The sequence below is a fragment of the Bidens hawaiensis genome, unplaced genomic scaffold (genome assembly GCF_021521415.1).
Source record: "Bidens hawaiensis isolate Kalapana, Puna unplaced genomic scaffold, B.hawaiensis_p1.1 tig00065072_1, whole genome shotgun sequence".
Lineage (NCBI taxonomy): Eukaryota > Viridiplantae > Streptophyta > Magnoliopsida > Asterales > Asteraceae > Bidens > Bidens hawaiensis.
The window spans coordinates 33,013-52,349 of NW_027501614.1; the positions used below are offsets into that span (position 1 = coordinate 33,013).

Genomic DNA, 19,337 nt, shown 5'->3' on the forward strand with positions numbered 1-19,337 from the left:
TTGGATACTCGTATGATAATTGTTGTTATATGAGAATTCCATTAAAGCAAGATGAGTGTCCCAACTTCCTCCTAAGTCAATGACACAGGCACGAAGCATATCTTCTAAAGTTTGAATTGTACGTTCACTTTGGCCATCAGTTTGGGGATGGTATGTAGTACTTAAGTTTAATTGAGTCCCCATTGCCTTTTAAAAGCTTGACGAAAAATTTGAAGTGAAACGACTATCTCTATCAGAAATGATGGATAGCGACACACCATGTAAGGATACTATGTTTTCGACATATAAATGTGCTAACTTATCTATGCTAAACGTTTCTTGTATCGGAATAAAATGGGCAGACTTAGTAAGTCTATCTACAATAACCTAGATCACATCATTTTGGCGAGAAGTTTTAGGTAACTTCATGATGAAATCCATGGTTATCATATCCCATTTCCATATCAGGATTTCTGGTTGTTGTAGTAATCCTAACGGCTTTTGATGTTCGGCTTATACTTTTGAACACGTCGGGCACTTAGCAACATACAGAGCAATATCTTTCTTCATACCGATCCACCAGTAATCATATTTTAGATTGTGATACATCTTGTCACTTCCCAGATGCATCACATACTTTGACTTGTGTGCTTCTTCTAGAATCTTATCTCTTAAACTCCCGACCATCGGTACCTAAGTCCTTGTACCGAGTTTAAGTATTTCACCGCTTCCTTTAATCAGTTGATCAATGGTACCGTTCGCTTTTTCGGCCTTAATGTTTCCTTCTTCTAGTGCCAACTTCTGAGTTTCTTTTATCTGACTGACTAAATCTACTTTAAGTTCCAACCTAAGAGCTCAGACTCTCTTTGGTTTCTCATGTTCCTTCCTACTTAAGGCGTCAGCCACAACATTTGCCTTTCCTTCATGGTATATGATCTCACAGTCAAAGTCATTAAGCTTTTCCATCCAACGCCTTTGTCTCATATTCAGTTCCTTTTGATCGAATATATGCTTCAAACTTTTGTGATCAATGTATACAATGAACTTAACACCATACAAGTAATGTCGCCATAATTTCAACGCGAAAATTATGGCGCCTAATTCAAGATCGTGTGTGGTGTAATTCTTTTGATGAACCTTTAATTGTCTTGAAGCATAAGCAATTACTTTCTTTCCTTGCATCAAAACACATCCCATTCCCGTGTGCGAAGCATCATAGTAAATGGTAAAGTTCTCTAGTCCTTCTAGCAAAGCCAAGATAGGTGCATTGTTTAACTTTTGTTTGAGTGTTTCGCATGCTTCTTCTTGCTTTGGTCTCCATTCAAACTTAATTGTCTTTCTTGTGAGTGAAGTTAATGGAACGGCTATTCGGGAAAAGTCTTGAATAAACCTTCGATAATATCCGGCTAAGCCTAGGAAACTTCTGACTTGAGTCGGTTCTTGGGTTTCTCCCACTTGGTAATGGCTTCTATTTTAGCTGGATCTACTTGAATACCCTTCTCATTTATAACATGACCAAGAAATTGAACTTCGGACAACCAGAATTCACATTTGGAGAATTTGGCATACAATTTCTCGTTTCTTAGGGTTTCAAGTATGATTTTGAGATGAACTTGATGATCGTCCTTGGATTTTGAGTAAACAAGAATGTCATCAATGAAGACGATAACAAATTTGTCAAGATATAGTTTACAAATATAATTCATCATGTCCTTGTAAGCTGTCGGAGCATTAGTGAGTCCGAAAGGCATCACGGTGAACTCATAATGTCCTTATCGGGTTCTGAATGCTGTTTTGGGTATATCTTTTTCTTGTACTTTCAACTGATGGTAACCTGATCTAAGATCAATCTTTGAAAAACAACTTGCTCCTTGGATCTGATCAAACAAATCGTCTATTCTTGGAAGTGGATACTTGTTTTTAATGGTGACCTTATTTAGTTATCTATAATCTATACACATTCTTATCGATCAGTCCTTCTTCTTTACGAACAGAATTGGAGCTCCCCATGGTGACGAACTCGGTCGTATAAACCCTTTTCCCAAAATCTCACCTAACTGCTTCTTTAACTCTTTCATCTCCGTAGGTGCTAGACGATAAGGAGAGTTAGCTATCGGTGAAGATCCTGGCATGAGGTCGATCCTAAACTCTACCTCTCTATCTGGCAGGGCTCCTGGTAATTCGTCAGGAAATACATCTTGGAATTTGGACACGGTTTGTACTTCTTTCATCTACTTGGGTTCGGGTTCTTTAGTTACATAGGCCATGAATGCAAGGCATCCCTTACCTAAGAAACTACTTGCTTTTATCTTAGAAATGATTCCTACTTTTCCTGCTTCTTTGTCTCTGGTGATACGAATGGTTTTATTGTTAGATGTTCGAATGTCAATGGCTTTATCGTTACATAATATACGGGCTTGATTAGACGATAACCAGTCCATTACTAATACTACATCAAAACCTGCTAACGTCATAGATAACAGTCGTACAGGTACGATGTGATCGGCTAATGAAATTGTGGCATTATTTAAAGCTTCAGTTATTCTACTCACATTTCCATCAGCAGTTTCGACTTCATAATGTTTATCTAATTTAATTAAGGGTTCATTTAATAGACTACAGAATTTATAATCTATAAAACTTTGGTTTGCACCCGAGTCAAATAATACCCTAGCATAAACATTATTAATAGGAAACGTACCGGTGATCACGTTCGGTATGTCTGCTGCCTTCTGCGTATCCAGCATGAATGCATAAGCGTTTCCTTTCTTGGCATCGGTCTTGGCACCGCTGCCACTTGAACCAGCCGACGTTGTTGCCGGATTTTTCTTTGGACACTCATTGCTAAAGTGTCCCTTCTCACCACAGTCAAAACATACTACTGCCTTCTTCTTACAGTCTGCTTCCACATGACCTGGTCTCTTGCAAAAATTACATATAACAGTGTTGGTTGGTCGAAGACATCTACCAGAATGTCTACTACCACAAGATTTGCACATAGGGCGACTATACACAAACGCCCCTTCTCGTTTCTTCTCAACTGTCTTCCTTTTTCCTCCCACAGTCGTTCTTCCGTCATCTCTTTTTTCTCATCACGGTTCCTAATCATCCCATCCATCAGGTTTCTGGCCAACTCTATAGCAGATTCCGTCGAAGACGGCATATGTGAACGAACCAAATCACCGATTTCTATTGGTAACAGTTGTAGATGTATCGTGTCACTTTGTTAATTTCTGGAGTGACCGAGTGAGGGACAATTCTGCAGTACTCAAGAAATTTGGTGTTATATTCCTCGAGGTTTGTTCCCACAACTTTGTGATTCCATAGTTTATTCTGAAATTGATCCATTTCGTTAATTGGGCAAGACTTCTTTAATATCATGGCTTTAAACGTTGCCCAGTCTAGATTGTATAAATTTTCTCTACCCTTGATTCCGATTAGGGTATTCCACCATTCTAATGCCTCTCCCTTAAACATCTGAGAGGTATATTGAACTTTCTCATTTTCCGTGCACTTGCTTATCAACACTATCGATTCCATTTCCTCCAACCATCGGAGGGTATTTATCGCTCCCTTATCCCCATGGAACTCTTTGGGATTATAAACCTTGAATATTTTGAAATCATAACCTTCATGTATCTTAAGTTTCTTTGTTTTATCACGGAGGTCGTTTTCAGCGGTTGAGCTTTCATCACTTGCTTCTTTCTTTTTCTCACTTTCCTTTTTCTTACTCTCTTTCTTTTCTGTTTCCCTTTTCTATTCCTTTTTTGAATTAGCAGTTTCACTTTTGCTTCGACTTACCCTTTTATTAGATTGGGAAGCGGTTCGGCTTAGATCGTTTTTCATTAATTCATAGAGTGGAGTTACAACTTCCTTAATCAGATCGCGAATACCAAGTACATAGTTTTGTGGTATTGCTTGAATATTTTCTGCAATAGTCTTGTCTTTACCGTTGGTTAATTGTATGTTTTCTTCCACGGTCTTTTCTTTATTATTTAATTGAATCTCTAGGTTACTATTGGCTTTAGACATGCTGTTACATGAATAAAACAAAATTTAAGGAAACGATACACTTTCTTTATCATACATTATTTATTTTACAAAAGAGAACATAATAGTCAACAACGGTACATAACAACGATTCCTAATCCTTAATCCACTTTTTAACAAGATTTTTCATCTTGTCACATTTCTTAACTATCTTCTTTTCTATTCTTCTTTTGTAGACTTTCTCGTTCCTCAGCTCGTCCATCACTGAATTAGGCGGGTTTGGATATCCCGTCGGTGCGGATGCAGCTGGGAAGAGATAAGCGTTTTCCCTTGGATAGAGATGCGGGTTTGCAACGTATGCATGCATTTCTACATCGGGGATATTGGTGATATAGAATTCCTCAATGAGATTTGCTTCCTCGCCGATCTCATTAGCTTGTTGTGATATTGAAGGTCTCGATCCAACATACGGAGGAAAATAGGGATTCTCGTTCTCCTCATTTTCTTCCTCGGGATCCTCCTCTTCCTCGGGTTCTTCCTCCGATTCACAAGGATTCTTGATTGGTGTTGGATTAAATCTGTTTTTGTATGGTAAGGTGACCCTCATCCTTGGTTTACAACTTGGTTCAGCAACAATTTGTGGAACTTGATATGGGTAGTCTGGTGGTGGCGATCCAAAGTGCCATTTGCTTTGGTCAGAATGGCAGTCCATCCAGCTTAACGAATCAGTTTCATGTTTGATCTTACTCTGTACTTCCTGCTCCTAGGAAGGATGGTAAGTGGGAATTTCAAATGGGTAGTACTAGGGAATGTTGTCTGCAGTTTTGTTGGAAATTTCGATTGGGCATTGTTGACTTCCTGGGAGATACACGGGTTGGCTCCCATATGGTAACGTCGGAATGATTGGTTGATTGTGATTGAAAAAGCTTGTATAATAACTATTGCTACTTTCCATATCAGATGGTTCGTAGATGAATGTTGGTTCGGATTGCTACTCGGTGTCTGATGGTCGGGTATTTTGTATATATATTAGTGTATTAATTATGTAGTTTCATTGAATATATTGTTAGAACTTTGGTACTTCATACGTGCTTTTGTATTTCAGGTCATTGATCATTAAAGATGTTAAATTGGAGACTTTTACGAGCATGGAATGATATCTCGGGAAGACCGAAACATGATTTGATGTCTAAGGAAGTGTTACAAGGATTCAGGAAGAGTATGGATGAGAAATCATAAGCCGATGCTAAAACTGAACAAGATGGGTTGACAAAATGCGACCTTGAAGTAAAACGAGCATATATGAGCTAGAAAATGAGTTAAGAGAGCCATAATATATGAATTTTGGGTTTATCGACGTGAGGAATCTGAAAATGAGGTTTCTTAGGTCGCGATACGCGATGAGATGGTCATATGGCCATCGCGTATCGCTATGCACATAAAAACGGGAAAAATCAGGTTTTGACCTATATGTTCTATTTGACGAACCCTAATCAATATTGATGACCACCAGCAGCTATTAGGCGATTTTGGGTGAGTTACAAGGCTACCAATCATCTCTTGATCAATCCTAATGGCCTTCCTTATCATAATCGAAGATCTATCGATGACGATGCTCGGCTAATCTTCTCCGATTCATTCCCGGGATGTAGAGTTTGTATTTATTTCAGTTTTGATTGTAACCATGAATACACTATTTGTAATTATCTTTTATTGATCTATGAGTATTGATATTTAGTATTGTTGTGCATTCAATAGGTTTAGGTTTACGCTGATCAGAACGATTAGTTTGTCGGTTGCTATAGTAATTGCTCATAGGGTTGTTTGTCTAGTTTGAAAAGCACACAATTGCTCTTAGTTGAGTCACACTGGCAGGGACCGTTGATAACCGGTGCCGTGTGTTAGGGATTGTTGGTGCCTAAGGTTTAACTCGTTAATCAGTCTTCAGTCAGTCTGTGATAAATAATCTGTTAGGTTGCATGAGAAACTGTTTAATTGCATTCTTGAACCCCGAGGATGAGTCTTCTTTGTTAATTGTTTGAATTCGTGAATTTGCTTAATCAATATTTAACCAACTTATTTGCTTGTGTGATCAGTACTAAAACCTGCTACTTCATAATATTAAATCTGTTACACGATTTGCATTGACCACATACTCCTGGTGGATACGATACCTTATGTACCCTATCTACTTAGGTTATTTAGGTTTTTGCATGACTCGAACGACGGTCATCAGTGTCTATGACCAAGATAGTTAATGTAAGACATCTGCACTTAATTAGATTTTTAGGGATAGGAAGTTTACCAATCCTATCTTATCCCTACAATAATAATAATAATAATAATAATAATAATAATAATAATAATAATAATAATACTTACTTTAAGGTTAAAGCTTAGATACTAATGTTTAAATACCTAATTCGCTGAAACCGATAACTCTGATACCAACCTGTCACACCCCGACTTAGGGCCTAGGCGTGTGACCACAAGTTGGTACCTGTTTTTTAAATATATCAGAGTTAGAGGTTAATTTTAGCAGAAGGCTTTAGGTTTGAATATAATATTAATTTACATTGAAAATTTACTCGGGAATTAAATACCCAAGTATTAGTTAACAAAATACATGTTTCATATTACAAGGATTTTAGTTTATCGAAACAGAGCCATCTTGTTACGCGCTTCTATCTTCATAAGACTCCAATCCTTGCTATTGCTACTTATGCTTAATTACCTGCAATGGGTTGGAAAAATACGTCAGCTATATGCTGGTGAACACGTATGACTCTATAAAACATTTGAATGACATTACAATACAAATATAGTTTCTCGACAATCTCAGCGGAAACTTTTCTACTTCCGGTATATGTACCACTGACCTACACACATAACGGTATTCTCCGAGCCACGGGGCCCTGAACAGAGAACTAGTCATGACCGTTTAGCCTGCGGCTACCTAGCCTTTGATTGATTAGGCTTAACAGTTATGTTTGGATCCAAACACATGCATATTCGGTCTGAGTTGATTTTATTCTCTACTTTGTATTATAACGTTTTAGAGATCATGTAATCTCATGAAATCATTAATTGACTCGTTAAGACAAACACCCGTTTATCTTGGCGAGTATAAATATGTTTTGATTTATTAAAAAGGTTAACGTATTCACCTTACCGTCGGTGTTGGAAAACCTTGACTGTGAACGATTGAGAATGATATTTAACCTATACATAAATAGGTTGGTATAAATACATGAATGGTGTTTTGATTAAGTTATGATTGCTAAACTTAACCTTGAAATCGTTTATCTTTGATTGTGAATGAAAACACTTAGTTTTTATGTGACGTTTGATGTAGCATGCTTTGGCTTAATAGGTTATAACACGTTGGTAAGTTTCTCCAGGTAAGTAAACGGGTCCCTCGGTTGATTGAGATTTGTTTCCTTAGGAAAGAAACTTACTACTAGTGATATCACCCTTACAGTTTACTACATGCCCGTCAAAATATATCTTTGGTTAACATTACTTTTCTATGAAGTAACGTTTATGAAAACTCGTTTATGAATGTGAATGTTACAAAATACTTTCATGGTTAAAGGCCATAGCCTCGATTGATTGTCTAAGCTATAATTTAAATCACTTAAGCATAACCCCTACCTTAGATTGGATACTTAGAATGATAATAAGAAAAAGGCAGGATCTTGATCTACTAGCTTATGTGATTGATACTTGATTATGACTTCGTTTCTAGCACAAACTTCGAGAAAATGGCACGTCGGCTTGACACGGCAATAGGGCACGCCTTTCTAGGTTAAGTATGTGAATGTGGAGGTGTTTTGGGATGAATTTGGCTTCAAACCCGTTCACCCCTTTTATAGGCGATCTCTGGGACCCATCGCGATACGCGATGGGTTTTCTCACACCCGTTGCGTATCGCGACGCCGCCTTATATGGTCATGACACGTGGCCTGTCATATCGTGTCACGTGTTGACACGTGGTTGGACACGTGTCCAGTGACTCAGCATGGTCATCGCGATACGCGATGACCGTTGTGGTTAGGTCGTAGCGTATCGCTACGCCACCCATTTCTTGGTCTGTGTGCAAGACCATCGCACTACACGATGGCCTTATGTTTGCCCCGTCGCGTATCGCGATGGGTGAAGTTTTCAGAATATTCAAATTTGGTCCTTATATTTTATAAGTTAACAAATCTAGCTAAAATTTTATAGGGTTAGAGACGCGGTGTTATAGTTAAATACAAACGAAAACGGTTACACTGGTTATTAATCTCAAAATTCTGTAAATTGTTAGATTAGTTTATTTAAAATTCGGTCATCAAATACAAATTTACGGACTATTTGATCTATATAAGTTGTTCATATATCTACTCATCTACACACATAAAGATATATTTAATTTGTCGGTTTAATTCACTGTTGTAATGAGTTGTGGTGGACATGTATATAAACATTTGTCCAACTCACTACAACGTGCTTCCAACTCAGTATGTTTAATTCACTATTGTTGTAGTGAGTTGTGAAACTTTTATGATGGATAATTATGATAATTGGTTAATGTTGTTGCTATCTTAAAAAATACTGTTAGAATAATAAAAACTTAGGGTGTGCTTGTTACGAAGAATTTAATTGAATTGAAATATAATTTTCAATTTTTAATGGGGCGTGTTTCGCTAAATTTGTTAGAATTCGACTATGAATTCCTTTTTCAATGTGTTTGTTGAAAAATGAACTGAATTTGGATTGATAACTTAAATTTCTTTATTTTAAGCAATTCAAGATTCCTTTCAAATCATAAAGGAATTCAACAAATGTATATTGAATCTCCATCCATTCACCCTTAGGGAACCTTGTATTTCACATGAATTTCAGAACATGGAACGAGATCATTAATATTCTCTATGCTCAGTGACAAGTGACATAGATCATGTGAACTAAAGTGCACTTATGTAAGATGCTATAGGCTTAGTAGCATGATAAGATGATAAAATCTTGTGCATATATAACTTTAACTCGTTTGGATAACCTGGACAAAATTTAGAACCATGAATCGATGTTATTGGACATGTCATGTCTCATTGAAATAGTTGGAGCACACTTATCCTTAGTCACGCGGGGGTGCTTGCGTCACCTGTGATGCATGCTGCCCTAAGCAACCACCCAAAAGAAATATCATTTTTGTTATTTTAAAAAGTTTATATAAACATTGGAAAATATATATAGTTCAATGCTATGTGACACCAGGCGACTAACAACCAAAAAGGCTTCTGTAGCAGAAATGGAAAAGTATGCTATCGGTGGGCCCCGCCAAACAAGCTCATTTTGCTTTTAGGGCCCCACATTTTCTTTCACGTGAACTTCCCAAAAATACGATATATCACTTGATCCACAAGAAGACACTTTGTGTTCTTTTAAACACCTACTATTTAAAAATACAACTATTAACAATAATAATAATAATAACATGTTATTTATAATATAGTAATAATAACTGTATCAGTGGTTGTTATATGTATACTACTTTGTATTATAGAGCAAACTCATTGATAAGTTAAAACATATTCATAGCTGAATTTATTTATTTATCCTTTTCTAAACATCATTACAAGGTTTTGTTAGGCTTATTGCGTTTAAAAACTCACGCTATTTTAGTTTACTACTAATACAATACATTTGTCACTTTTGGACATCTGATAAAGTCGAAATGATACAGAGAAGATTAGCATGGTCCATGCACAAAGATAACACATGCTAATTTAATAGCATATAGAGTAATTTTGGTTTAGTTAAATGAATTTTTCGTATACTCATTATAGTTCTATATAATTTTATTTTCTAGTGTTGATTACATTTATACATAAAACTTCCACTAAATTCTCATATTAAGATAAGTTTTGGTAAGAGTATTTTAAGCATTTAATTTAGTTACTAAATACCTTTTCTTAAAGGAAATCAAATACAAGTTTAGAATTATTTCTTTTGAAGTAATCTTCACTAAGACATGTCTATATGATAAATAACATGTCATGTGATATAGAGGTAGCTGCTAGAGTTCTTATTTTCAAATCTTTTAAAATTTATTTTGCATTTAAAGTTACAAGTTAAAATATCTTTAATAAATTTTTTACAAAAAAATTAGATATAACTTATGCAACTTTTTATATACCGTCAAATGCAAGAAAATTCAAGCAATTGTAGCCACAAGCCCCCAATTTGTGTGCTGTGTTGGGTTTGTGCATGATGAATTCTCTTTTTTCACATTTTAAGGGTCATTATTAACACTCATTTTAATCCAAATTCAAATTACCACCACCACTAGTTAATTAATTATTATTTTCCTTATTTTTTATTTGTTTTTACAAATTGCATATATCATAACTCAAGAAAATCAACTTTTATTTAGTTTGCATTCTATAAATTCAAACTGTGTCACTAATTCTTTTAACACCAATCTTTTATCACTAGAAATAGTGTAACTTCTTGATATGACGTACTATAGGAACATTTTACATGTAAAGATTAATAACGGATCAGCGTAATGTATGATTAATCTTCCTAATTTGGAAAACTAATATCATCAAAATCATCTAACGACAAAAACACTTCATCTAAGCACGAAAGCTCCATGCCGACATTGCCATCATCGTTATCATAGCTTTGCTCATACACCCGACATATTACCCAATCCTGAATAATTAGTACACATTAAAACATGCATTTCAAATTTTAAAATTTAAAATGAAATATAACACTACAATCAAATCATTTAAAAATATGAAGTACCCTTATTAGCAAATTTCCCATCACATATATTGTAATACATCTGTTCAAATGATATTTTACACATGCATTTTAAAAAAAAATTATGTGCCCTCAATTGAGTCCCTTTGTCAATAAAGAAAACAATGTACAAACGGTTGTTGTAATTGAATTAACATCATAAAAAAATATACATAAAAGCTTTTAAACTTCAATTTATAGTAATTAGTTTCAAGTAAAATACCTGACAATTAAGTGAATTGATATTAATTACATGAATTACATATGTTCTAAAAATGGTGTCATGTTATTTTGTTCAAGACCAATAATACATTGAGAACCACGATATTTACAATAGGTAATGCTTATTTATACATTTATTTGTATATGATACGTAAAATAATGATTATTATGCGACCACCTTTTATCTCTGGTCTAGTTAACTTATGATTATCTTTTATGCACTATATACAAGTGTATTATACGGTTCTTATGATTATTAACATATTATTGGTTTTGAAATGAGTGTGTTCCTTAATTATATATTTAGATGAGTTGAAATATATTTGAGTGCTTCTTTAAAATGTTATAAAAATTTGTTGATGATGACTTACAATCTTGGAGTTGTCTCTTCTTCTTGATCTAGATGAATTAGCACCATCATGAACTCTAAATTCCTGCATTATCCAATCTGTTTTCATACCATCACCAACATGAAACGAATGGTATTTTTTCACTCCAATTCTTTTTCCACCATTTGAACTCATAATCTGTTCATCCCCGCCACATGATTTCCAGTACCCGTTTGCGGTTACTCGATTAGCTGATTTTCTACTGAAAAAATACCATTTCTTCCCTTCCACCAAAGCTTTGCCTACAACACAAATTAATATATATCATGCATGCACATATATGATCATGATCATTATGTCATGTTCGTTTCAGAACTAATAATATGTTAATACTGTATGAGATGTAATTGTACATAGTGTCTAAAGCATAATCACTTCAAAACACTAGCTGCAATAATATTGAAGGAAAGAATGAAGTTACCATCTAAGTCCCATGGATCATATGGATAAAGATCAAGATCAGGAATGATGTCGGGATGGTACGGCAAGCGAGAAGCTTTACGTTGAAGGAAATGGACGATGAGTTCTTCGTCGGTTGGACAGAATCGAAAACCTGGAGGGAGATTCACATTATTGTTGTCACCCATGATCGATCCTAATAATAAATCAAGTTTGTATATGATGTGGGGTTGAAGATATGTGACAAAAGTCTATGAATGTAGGGTTTATATAGTGTTTGAAGTGTATACATATGTAATCATATATATATATATAGAGAGAGAGAGAGAAAGAGAGAGTGTGTGTTAGAGAGAGAAGGGTTGACGTGAGGTAGAAGTTTCGTATCTGTGTTTAAGGCGGCTATTTAGTTGCAGTGGGAATTGAAAACAAAGGTTGGAAAGTTAACAAGCCATGGGCTCTCTTGATGTTGAAGGGAAGGGGATTATAATATGTACCTTGTGCATCAACACTTGGGCTCATGTTGTTCTCATCTTTATTGATTTCATTGTAGTATTACCATATGTGCAATATGTGGGTCACCATCAAATGAGATAAAGAACCACACAACACACTATCATTTGTGTAGTAGTTGGCATGTACTATGTGTATTCTATGCACTCTAGGCATCGACACTTGTACATTGCTACAGTTTTATCTTTGAGAAGTGATAATATGAGATGGTGATATATCAGAACCATCTAGTCGTTCTATTTCTCTACAAACAACTTGTAGAGTTGTGCACTCATGTACTAGAATTGTGCAAAGTGATAGTCTAATGTAACATGTCAACCGTTTAAAAATCCTATCTACTCATTTGTGTTGAAACATTTTAGGTTTACTTCCCGCTCTCGCCTTCTCATCCAAGAAAGTCACGACTATTAAGTAAAATTATGCAACATAATCTCTTGCACCTCTACCGTATAACTAGGAGGAAGCTATGAACGTTCCTCTGATGAGTCCAAGACATGATAAAACTAGTGATGCCTATATTTATATGTGGGGCGGAATAGTTGACCCTTGAGTAACCAACAACCGAATGCAGGACTTCGTGAACGACCATGTGACAAATGGTATTAGAGCGTTTCCAGCCTCGATAGTTGGTGGTTGGCATGTTCACGTATTCCAAAAGTTCTTTAATGTTGACTAAGAGCATTCACAAGAGTCCATATCCCTTAATACCTAAATTATTTTGAAAATTTATAGTTTTGTTCACTTTCACTTAGGGCTGGCAATCTATAAACGAGACATGAATACATGACACGTACCTACACGACTTTAACAGGTAACAGGTAACAGGTAAGGCCTTAACATGTTTCGTGTACTAAACAGGCATACACGAATTTGCCTGTTAATTTTCGAGTCTAAACAGGTAAAATATCCATTTACCTGTTAAGTACATGGTTAGATTTATATATATATATATATATATATATATATATAATTATAAGTAAACCTAAACCATAAATTCCTAAAACATTCTCACTCTCTTTTTTCAGCCATCACCACTCACAAACATTCCCTCTTCGTCTTTTGTTTCACTAAACGGGTTGTCAAATATGTGTTTCTAAAGAACTCTTATCGTGTTTTATCATGTATATCAGGTAGTAAAAGGTTCGTGTTCGTGTTTGGGATACATGTATAAGATAAGTTTTTGTGTCGTGTACAAATATACACATTTCGTTTTCGCTTATCGTGTACGGGTATACACATATGCCAGCCCTACTTTCACTCCTACATTTAGAGGTGTTCAAAAAAACCGGTTACGGAACCGGTTTGGCCGGTTCAACCGGAAACCGGTTTTTTAAAAACCGGTTTTTTTAAAAACCGGTTTGACCGGTTTACGTAACCGGTTTACGTATCGGTTATACGTTTTGGAGCCAAAACCGGTTTTATAACCGGTTTTTTTTATAACCGGTTTTTTTTAATAACCGGTTATTAAAAAACCGGTTAACCGGTTTTTAAAATAACCGGTTTATTACCGTTATAAAAAAACCGGTTAACCGGTTTTTTAATAACCGGTTAACCGGTTAAACCGGTTTTCGAACGTTACCAAACGGCTTTATAGCCGTTTTTTTTTTTTTTTGACCGTTTTTTAGCCGTTTTTTTTTTGTTTTTTTACCATTTTACCCCCACAAACATCTATATATAGTTTAGGTTGGGTATTGGTTAGATCACACTTGATTATACAACTCCAAACGCTCTAAACGTTTATTTCATACGCGATTATACAACTCCAAACGCTCTTCTTTCGTAGTCGTTTATTTCATACTCGAGTATACCACTCTTAATTCGTAGTCGATTATCATGGCCTCCCAAAGTGCTGCTTCATCGGTCAACATGGGTGCCTCGAACACGGGAGAAACCGTCGTTCGGGTCATCCCCACGAAACGAAACCAAGATATTTGGCAACATTTCGACCTATGCGAAATGTCTAACGGAACCCAAAAAGCTAGATGCAAACATTGTTTGAAGTTTTATAACAAAGAAGCAAACTCCAGTTTAAGAGCTCATGTAGAAAAGCCCTCTTGCAAGGTCTTGAAGGACGAATCCGGAAGTAGTTCGCAGCCGGAGATGACGAATCAAGGAACGGTGTTTACGTACGACCTTGAAGCGGTACGTCAACAGTTTGGCAACTTTGTGATTCAACAATCACTTCCTTTCAACCACTTCGACAACCCTCAATTCACGGAGATGATGCAAAAGTATGTTCAACCACGCTACCAACACGTAAGTCGTTCGACCCTTAGAAGAGATTGTCTTAAAGCATGGAAAAACGCTAAATCCGAACTAATTTCATACTTTTCAAACTTACAAACTGGTGTGAACTTAACAACGGATGTGTGGTCGGTACCTAATGGTTCGCCCGACTCATACATTTGTGTGACGGCTCATTGGGTTGACCCCCGGTCGTGGCAAATGATGAAACGAACCGTTGCGTTTCAATTGTTTGATTACCCGCACACGGGTAGAAATATTTTTAAACTCTTGGATAAAGTCATTCGACAATACAAGATTGAAGATAAAATCTTTTCAATATCGTTTGATAACGCGTCCAACAATACGGCCGCGGTTGGCCATTTAAAATTAAAGTATAAACCTATCTGTGATGGAGCGTTTTTTCATAGCCGATGCATTGCACATATTATCAACTTGGCCGTGCAAGATGGGTTAAACGTGATCGAAACGCAAAGAAACAATTTTAAAAGAATGTTACGAGATGTTTTTAGCAACAATTCAACATTTTCAAGATACAAAAAATTTTGTGAAGAAGCTAACTGTCAATGGTTGGGGCCTAATTGGGATTGTCCAACAAGATGGAACTCGACTTGTGAAATGTTTGAGAAAGCCATCCAACAAAAACAATCGTTAATTGCGTTTCATCAAATTTTGTCAAATAGGGGTAAATGTGCACCGTACGATCCTAGAAACTGGTTATTGATTGAGATCGTTACGGAGGTTCTTCAAATTTTTAAATCTTGCACAACTAGTTTATCCGGGGTTTACTATCCAACAAGCCCCATTGCTTTACCAAAAATTGCTGTCATGTGCACAAAGTTGACTGAAATTCATTGTAGGGGTGCACCTTATTTTGATATGGGTGCAAAAATGAAAGAAAAATTTAGAAAATATTTTCAACAACTACCCGCTGTTTTGACCTGTGCGGCTGCGTTAAACCCTTGCATCAATGTTGGTGGTGTTGAAGCTTTAATAGAAAAAATTTGTGATGAGCTAGAGTTAAACGACGATCAAAACCCCCATTATAACCAAACTTTAAAGAATGCTTTCAACACCACCTTGGCAAACATGTATGATGTTTACCTTACAAAACACGGGTCGTCTTCCCAAATTCATGACTCGTTAAGAGCTGTTGCCCAATCCCAATCCCAAACCGACCTTGAAATGGGGATGTACTACATGATTTGGGAAGACGCCGGTAAACGTCAAAGGGTAAACACCCCAAGCAGTGAACTTGGAAGGTATGGTGGTACCAACTTTGTGAAACACATGACTCCGGATGAATTTAGAAGTCTTGATATGCTGGCTTGGTGGAGAGGTAAGGAGGATGAGTTTCCGATCCTCGCCGCCATGGCCAAAGATTTACTAACGGTCCAAGCTTCCACGGTAGCTTCGGAGTCTGCTTTTTCTGTTTCTGGCAGGGTTATATCGATTAGGAGGACTCGACTCACTCCACCAGCTGTAGAGATGTCGATTTGCTACAAGGATTACTTGGACTCTTTAGATAGGGCACAACATCAACGCTCACTCGAGGGGGAAATGGAGTATGAGGCGGCCTTGTATGAAGACGAGGTCAATCAAGGACACACTCAACCAATGACCGATGAAGAAGCCGCGTACGACGATTACCTAAGGAATAGCTCGGGATCGGGTTGCGAAGAAAATGAGTAACAAACATCAACTTGTTAATGTAATCGTGTCTAAGCATTCTTTAATGTTTGTATTTTTGAGTTACGAATATGCGATAACGATTTAATGTTTGTATTTTTAATGTAAAAGCTATAAATGAAAGTTATGTGTTTTTAATCTTCCAAGCAAAGAATGCTAACAACGAAACCCTAAACCCTAAACCCTAAAGCAAAAAAAAAAAAAAAAAAAAAAAAAAAAAAAAAAAAAAAAAAAAAAAAAAAACCGGTTAACCGGTTAGACCGGTTATTAAAAACCGGTTGTAAAAAAACCGGTTTAATAACCGGTTCTAACCGGTTTCTAAACCGGTCCAAACCGGTTTGGCCGGTTTGAGTTTTCATTGACAAAAACCGGTTAATAACCGGTCCGGTTATTAACCGAACCGGTTTTTTTCTGGATAAAAAAAACCGGTCCGGTTAATAACCGAACCGGTTTTTTCAAAAAAACCGATTTGTGCACCTCTACCTACATTAGAGTCCCAATCCCCATACCCCAAACTATATGAGAAACCAAAGTAAAACCCCACATATTGGTATTCACTATTCACCCTATGTCCTATATTTTAGTATGGATGTGAGTGCAAACGAGTATTATATTGGGCCTGTTTGGCAACATCTGCATAGTAATTGCGAAATTAGTTAGAGGGTCTGAAAAGTTAAAAAAATTGAGTCAGTAAGTGATGAGTACGCCGATATGGTGGTAGAAGAGGTGGTGCATGAGTGGTTGGCTAAGGTTTATGAACACATGTGAAGGGACAAATGGGTAAAACTTTTATTCGGCATCATTTTGAAGTTTATGAGTAAGAGGTTTATTGACTTATTCATATGTGTTAGAGTAAACCAAACACATATAATGCTAACTAATTCTAGTTAAGAAGCTACCAAACATGCTCTAAATTGATTATGAATACATGTGGTGAATTGGATGAGGAAGATTTTTAATAACTAAACAATTTTTATAGATGTGTATTTTGGTTAAATTATATGGACAAGGTTGGGGATTCCATTGTTCATGCTCTAAGAAACAGTGGTGGGAAGGCTAGTTGGTGCTCATTTGATGGCTTGGCTGGGTGCGTACCCAAAACTAGTTATGAAGATGACTAATGAATCGTAGCAAAATTTAGGAGTCACTGGAATTTGCTTGAAGATGGAAGAGGTGTTTGAGGACTCCATAAGTGCATAAATCTTTGTTCCATGTGTCAAAATGCATGTGTGCCATGCTTAAGCTTGTCGCTAGTATCCAAAGGTGGAAGACAAGATCATGGTATCCATATTGATATGTTGACGTTGTAAGATCAGAGAGCTTGTTAGAGCCACATATCTAACGTGATATGCTAATTAAAACTAATGTTCGACTAGTGTGTCGAAGCTATTAGCCAGAACACAAAACCAATCGAGGATGAAAGTGACCGTCATAAATTAGAACCAAGCCGCAAGTCTAACGTGATGTTCTAAACCAACATGTGTCTAGTGTATTGAAGCTATAAGCTAGCTGGAACACATAGCTGTGACACTCGTTAATTTCAGGTTAACTCCGTTAATCCGAACTCCGTTAATTCAAACGCAAGATCACACAAACTATGTCATTCCAGTTAAGGCATTTCAAATTGCATTTAACTAGACTTAAATGACACATGACAATCATTACACAAGTAGCCTTTCGGAGTTTCACCAAAACACACACGAGTCGACTCAAACCGTTGGTGAACAAACAATAAATATTATAAACAAGTACTTGATATAATTATGTGTTACGTTTATGTGTAATTTGGTGCTTACATGTATAACATCATATCATGAAAAAAATAAACTAGTTATGCTAGAATTATACAAAATAGAAGTTGAGGGTGCAAGTTGTAACTTGTAATTTATTTAATTAATATATAAACAACATAAACCAAAACCCTAATTCTCCCCTCTCTCCCTCTCCCTTGCTACGGCAGCCCTACCCCTCCCCTCTCCCTTGATCGGCCAACAATACACACACACACATACATACAAGATTGTTACAAGTTGTTTGAAGATCCAAGGTTACTAACTTGGTAATTAAACACTCCCTTAATCCATTCCATTGATTTGTTTACATGATTAAACATGATGATCATAAACCCTAAGTGTTAAGTATGTTTATTCTTGATGAGCTAGGGTTGTATGCATGATTATTGGTTCATAGATTCGTAGTTTGCTGAGTTTTTTTTGGTGAAAACTAATGCTGGACAGAATCATAATTGCATGTTAAAATGACTGTAACTTGATGTTAATGATGTGTTTCGAAGTGATTATTCATTTTGAAGAGAATCATAATCTAGTTTCTAAATAGTCTGGAGTTTGTTATTTTTGGACGTGTGGAAGTTAGTTTTTATTAATTTACAAATCTGTTGCGCAAGTCTGATTCGGGAAGCCTTCTTGTAGGCTGTTTTGTAAATAGTATATCTCCCAAACGACAAGACCAATTGAGTTGATTCCACTTTTGGAAGTTAATAATTTGAGTGTATAATCTAACCAAGTTGGCCTTGCATTAATTTGATTAACCATGTAACGGGAATAGTAAATAACGTTTTGTTGCGCATGATAATGACTGTTGTGTGCTTACTGTGTTGTTTTGATCATTGTGAGAAAACCGTATGTAACAAAAATATAATAAAAATATTTTTAGAAACATAACTCAGTTGTGCTTATGTGATGAATTTTTGGTTATTTTATCTACATGTATGGTTAGTGAAATAGAGTAATCTTGACGTGTTAAAATATGTCTCGGTAACTTAGCTGCTGAATTCTTTGATTTAACATGAAAAGTGATTATTTGACCGATGTTTGCTATGTGTTTGACATATTTGCCATTGTGATAGATATATTACTGATGATGTACCGTAGTAACCCTTAACACCATACTTGTTCACACATGTAACTTATCACCAACGTGTTTGTCGAGTCGCACTTGTTTCACAAACGAACACATTTCATGAATAACTTTTATGTGTCGAGTCTAGAGACTCACTCGTAGTTCAAACACTTAGAAACCTCGTTTTGTTTTTAGAGAACTAGAGATGATTTCTTTGACGCACGCTTTTCTCGGATTTTTGATAACTTCGCAAACTGTGAG

The 19,337-nt window shown here is 36.1% G+C and overlaps 1 protein-coding gene and 1 non-coding gene across 2 annotated transcripts; one reads left to right on the plus strand and one right to left on the minus strand.

The window, feature by feature from the left end:
* The first annotated feature begins 9,659 nt into the window (after positions 1–9,659).
* LOC143604410 (U6 spliceosomal RNA) lies at positions 9,660–9,762 on the plus strand. The gene has a single exon (XR_013148283.1). It is a non-coding gene; the product is annotated as a U6 spliceosomal RNA (small nuclear RNA).
* Positions 9,763–10,539: 777 nt separating this feature from the next.
* On the minus strand, positions 10,540–12,850 carry LOC143604409 (NAC domain-containing protein 104-like). Its single transcript, XM_077080904.1, has 3 exons — positions 11,797–12,850; positions 11,358–11,617; positions 10,540–10,671 (listed from the first exon to the last, which is right to left on the minus strand). Exons 1-3 carry the CDS (start codon positions 11,960–11,962, stop codon positions 10,540–10,542), a joined length of 558 nt encoding a protein of 185 aa, XP_076937019.1. The 5' UTR covers positions 11,963–12,850.
* Positions 12,851–19,337: the final 6,487 nt, after the last annotated feature.

Bases quoted from the DNA above. Each gene is read 5' to 3' on its own strand.
- LOC143604409 (XM_077080904.1), bottom strand. From the start codon at position 11,962: ATGGGTGACAACAATAATGTGAATCTCCCTCCAGGTTTTCGATTCTGT. The intron at 11,618-11,796 runs GTAACTTCATTC...TTTGTGTTGTAG, and splicing joins TGATCCATGGGACTTAGATG to GCAAAGCTTTGGTGGAAGGG. The intron at 10,672-11,357 runs GTAAGTCATCAT...CTAATTATTCAG, and splicing joins GAAGAGACAACTCCAAGATT to GATTGGGTAATATGTCGGGT.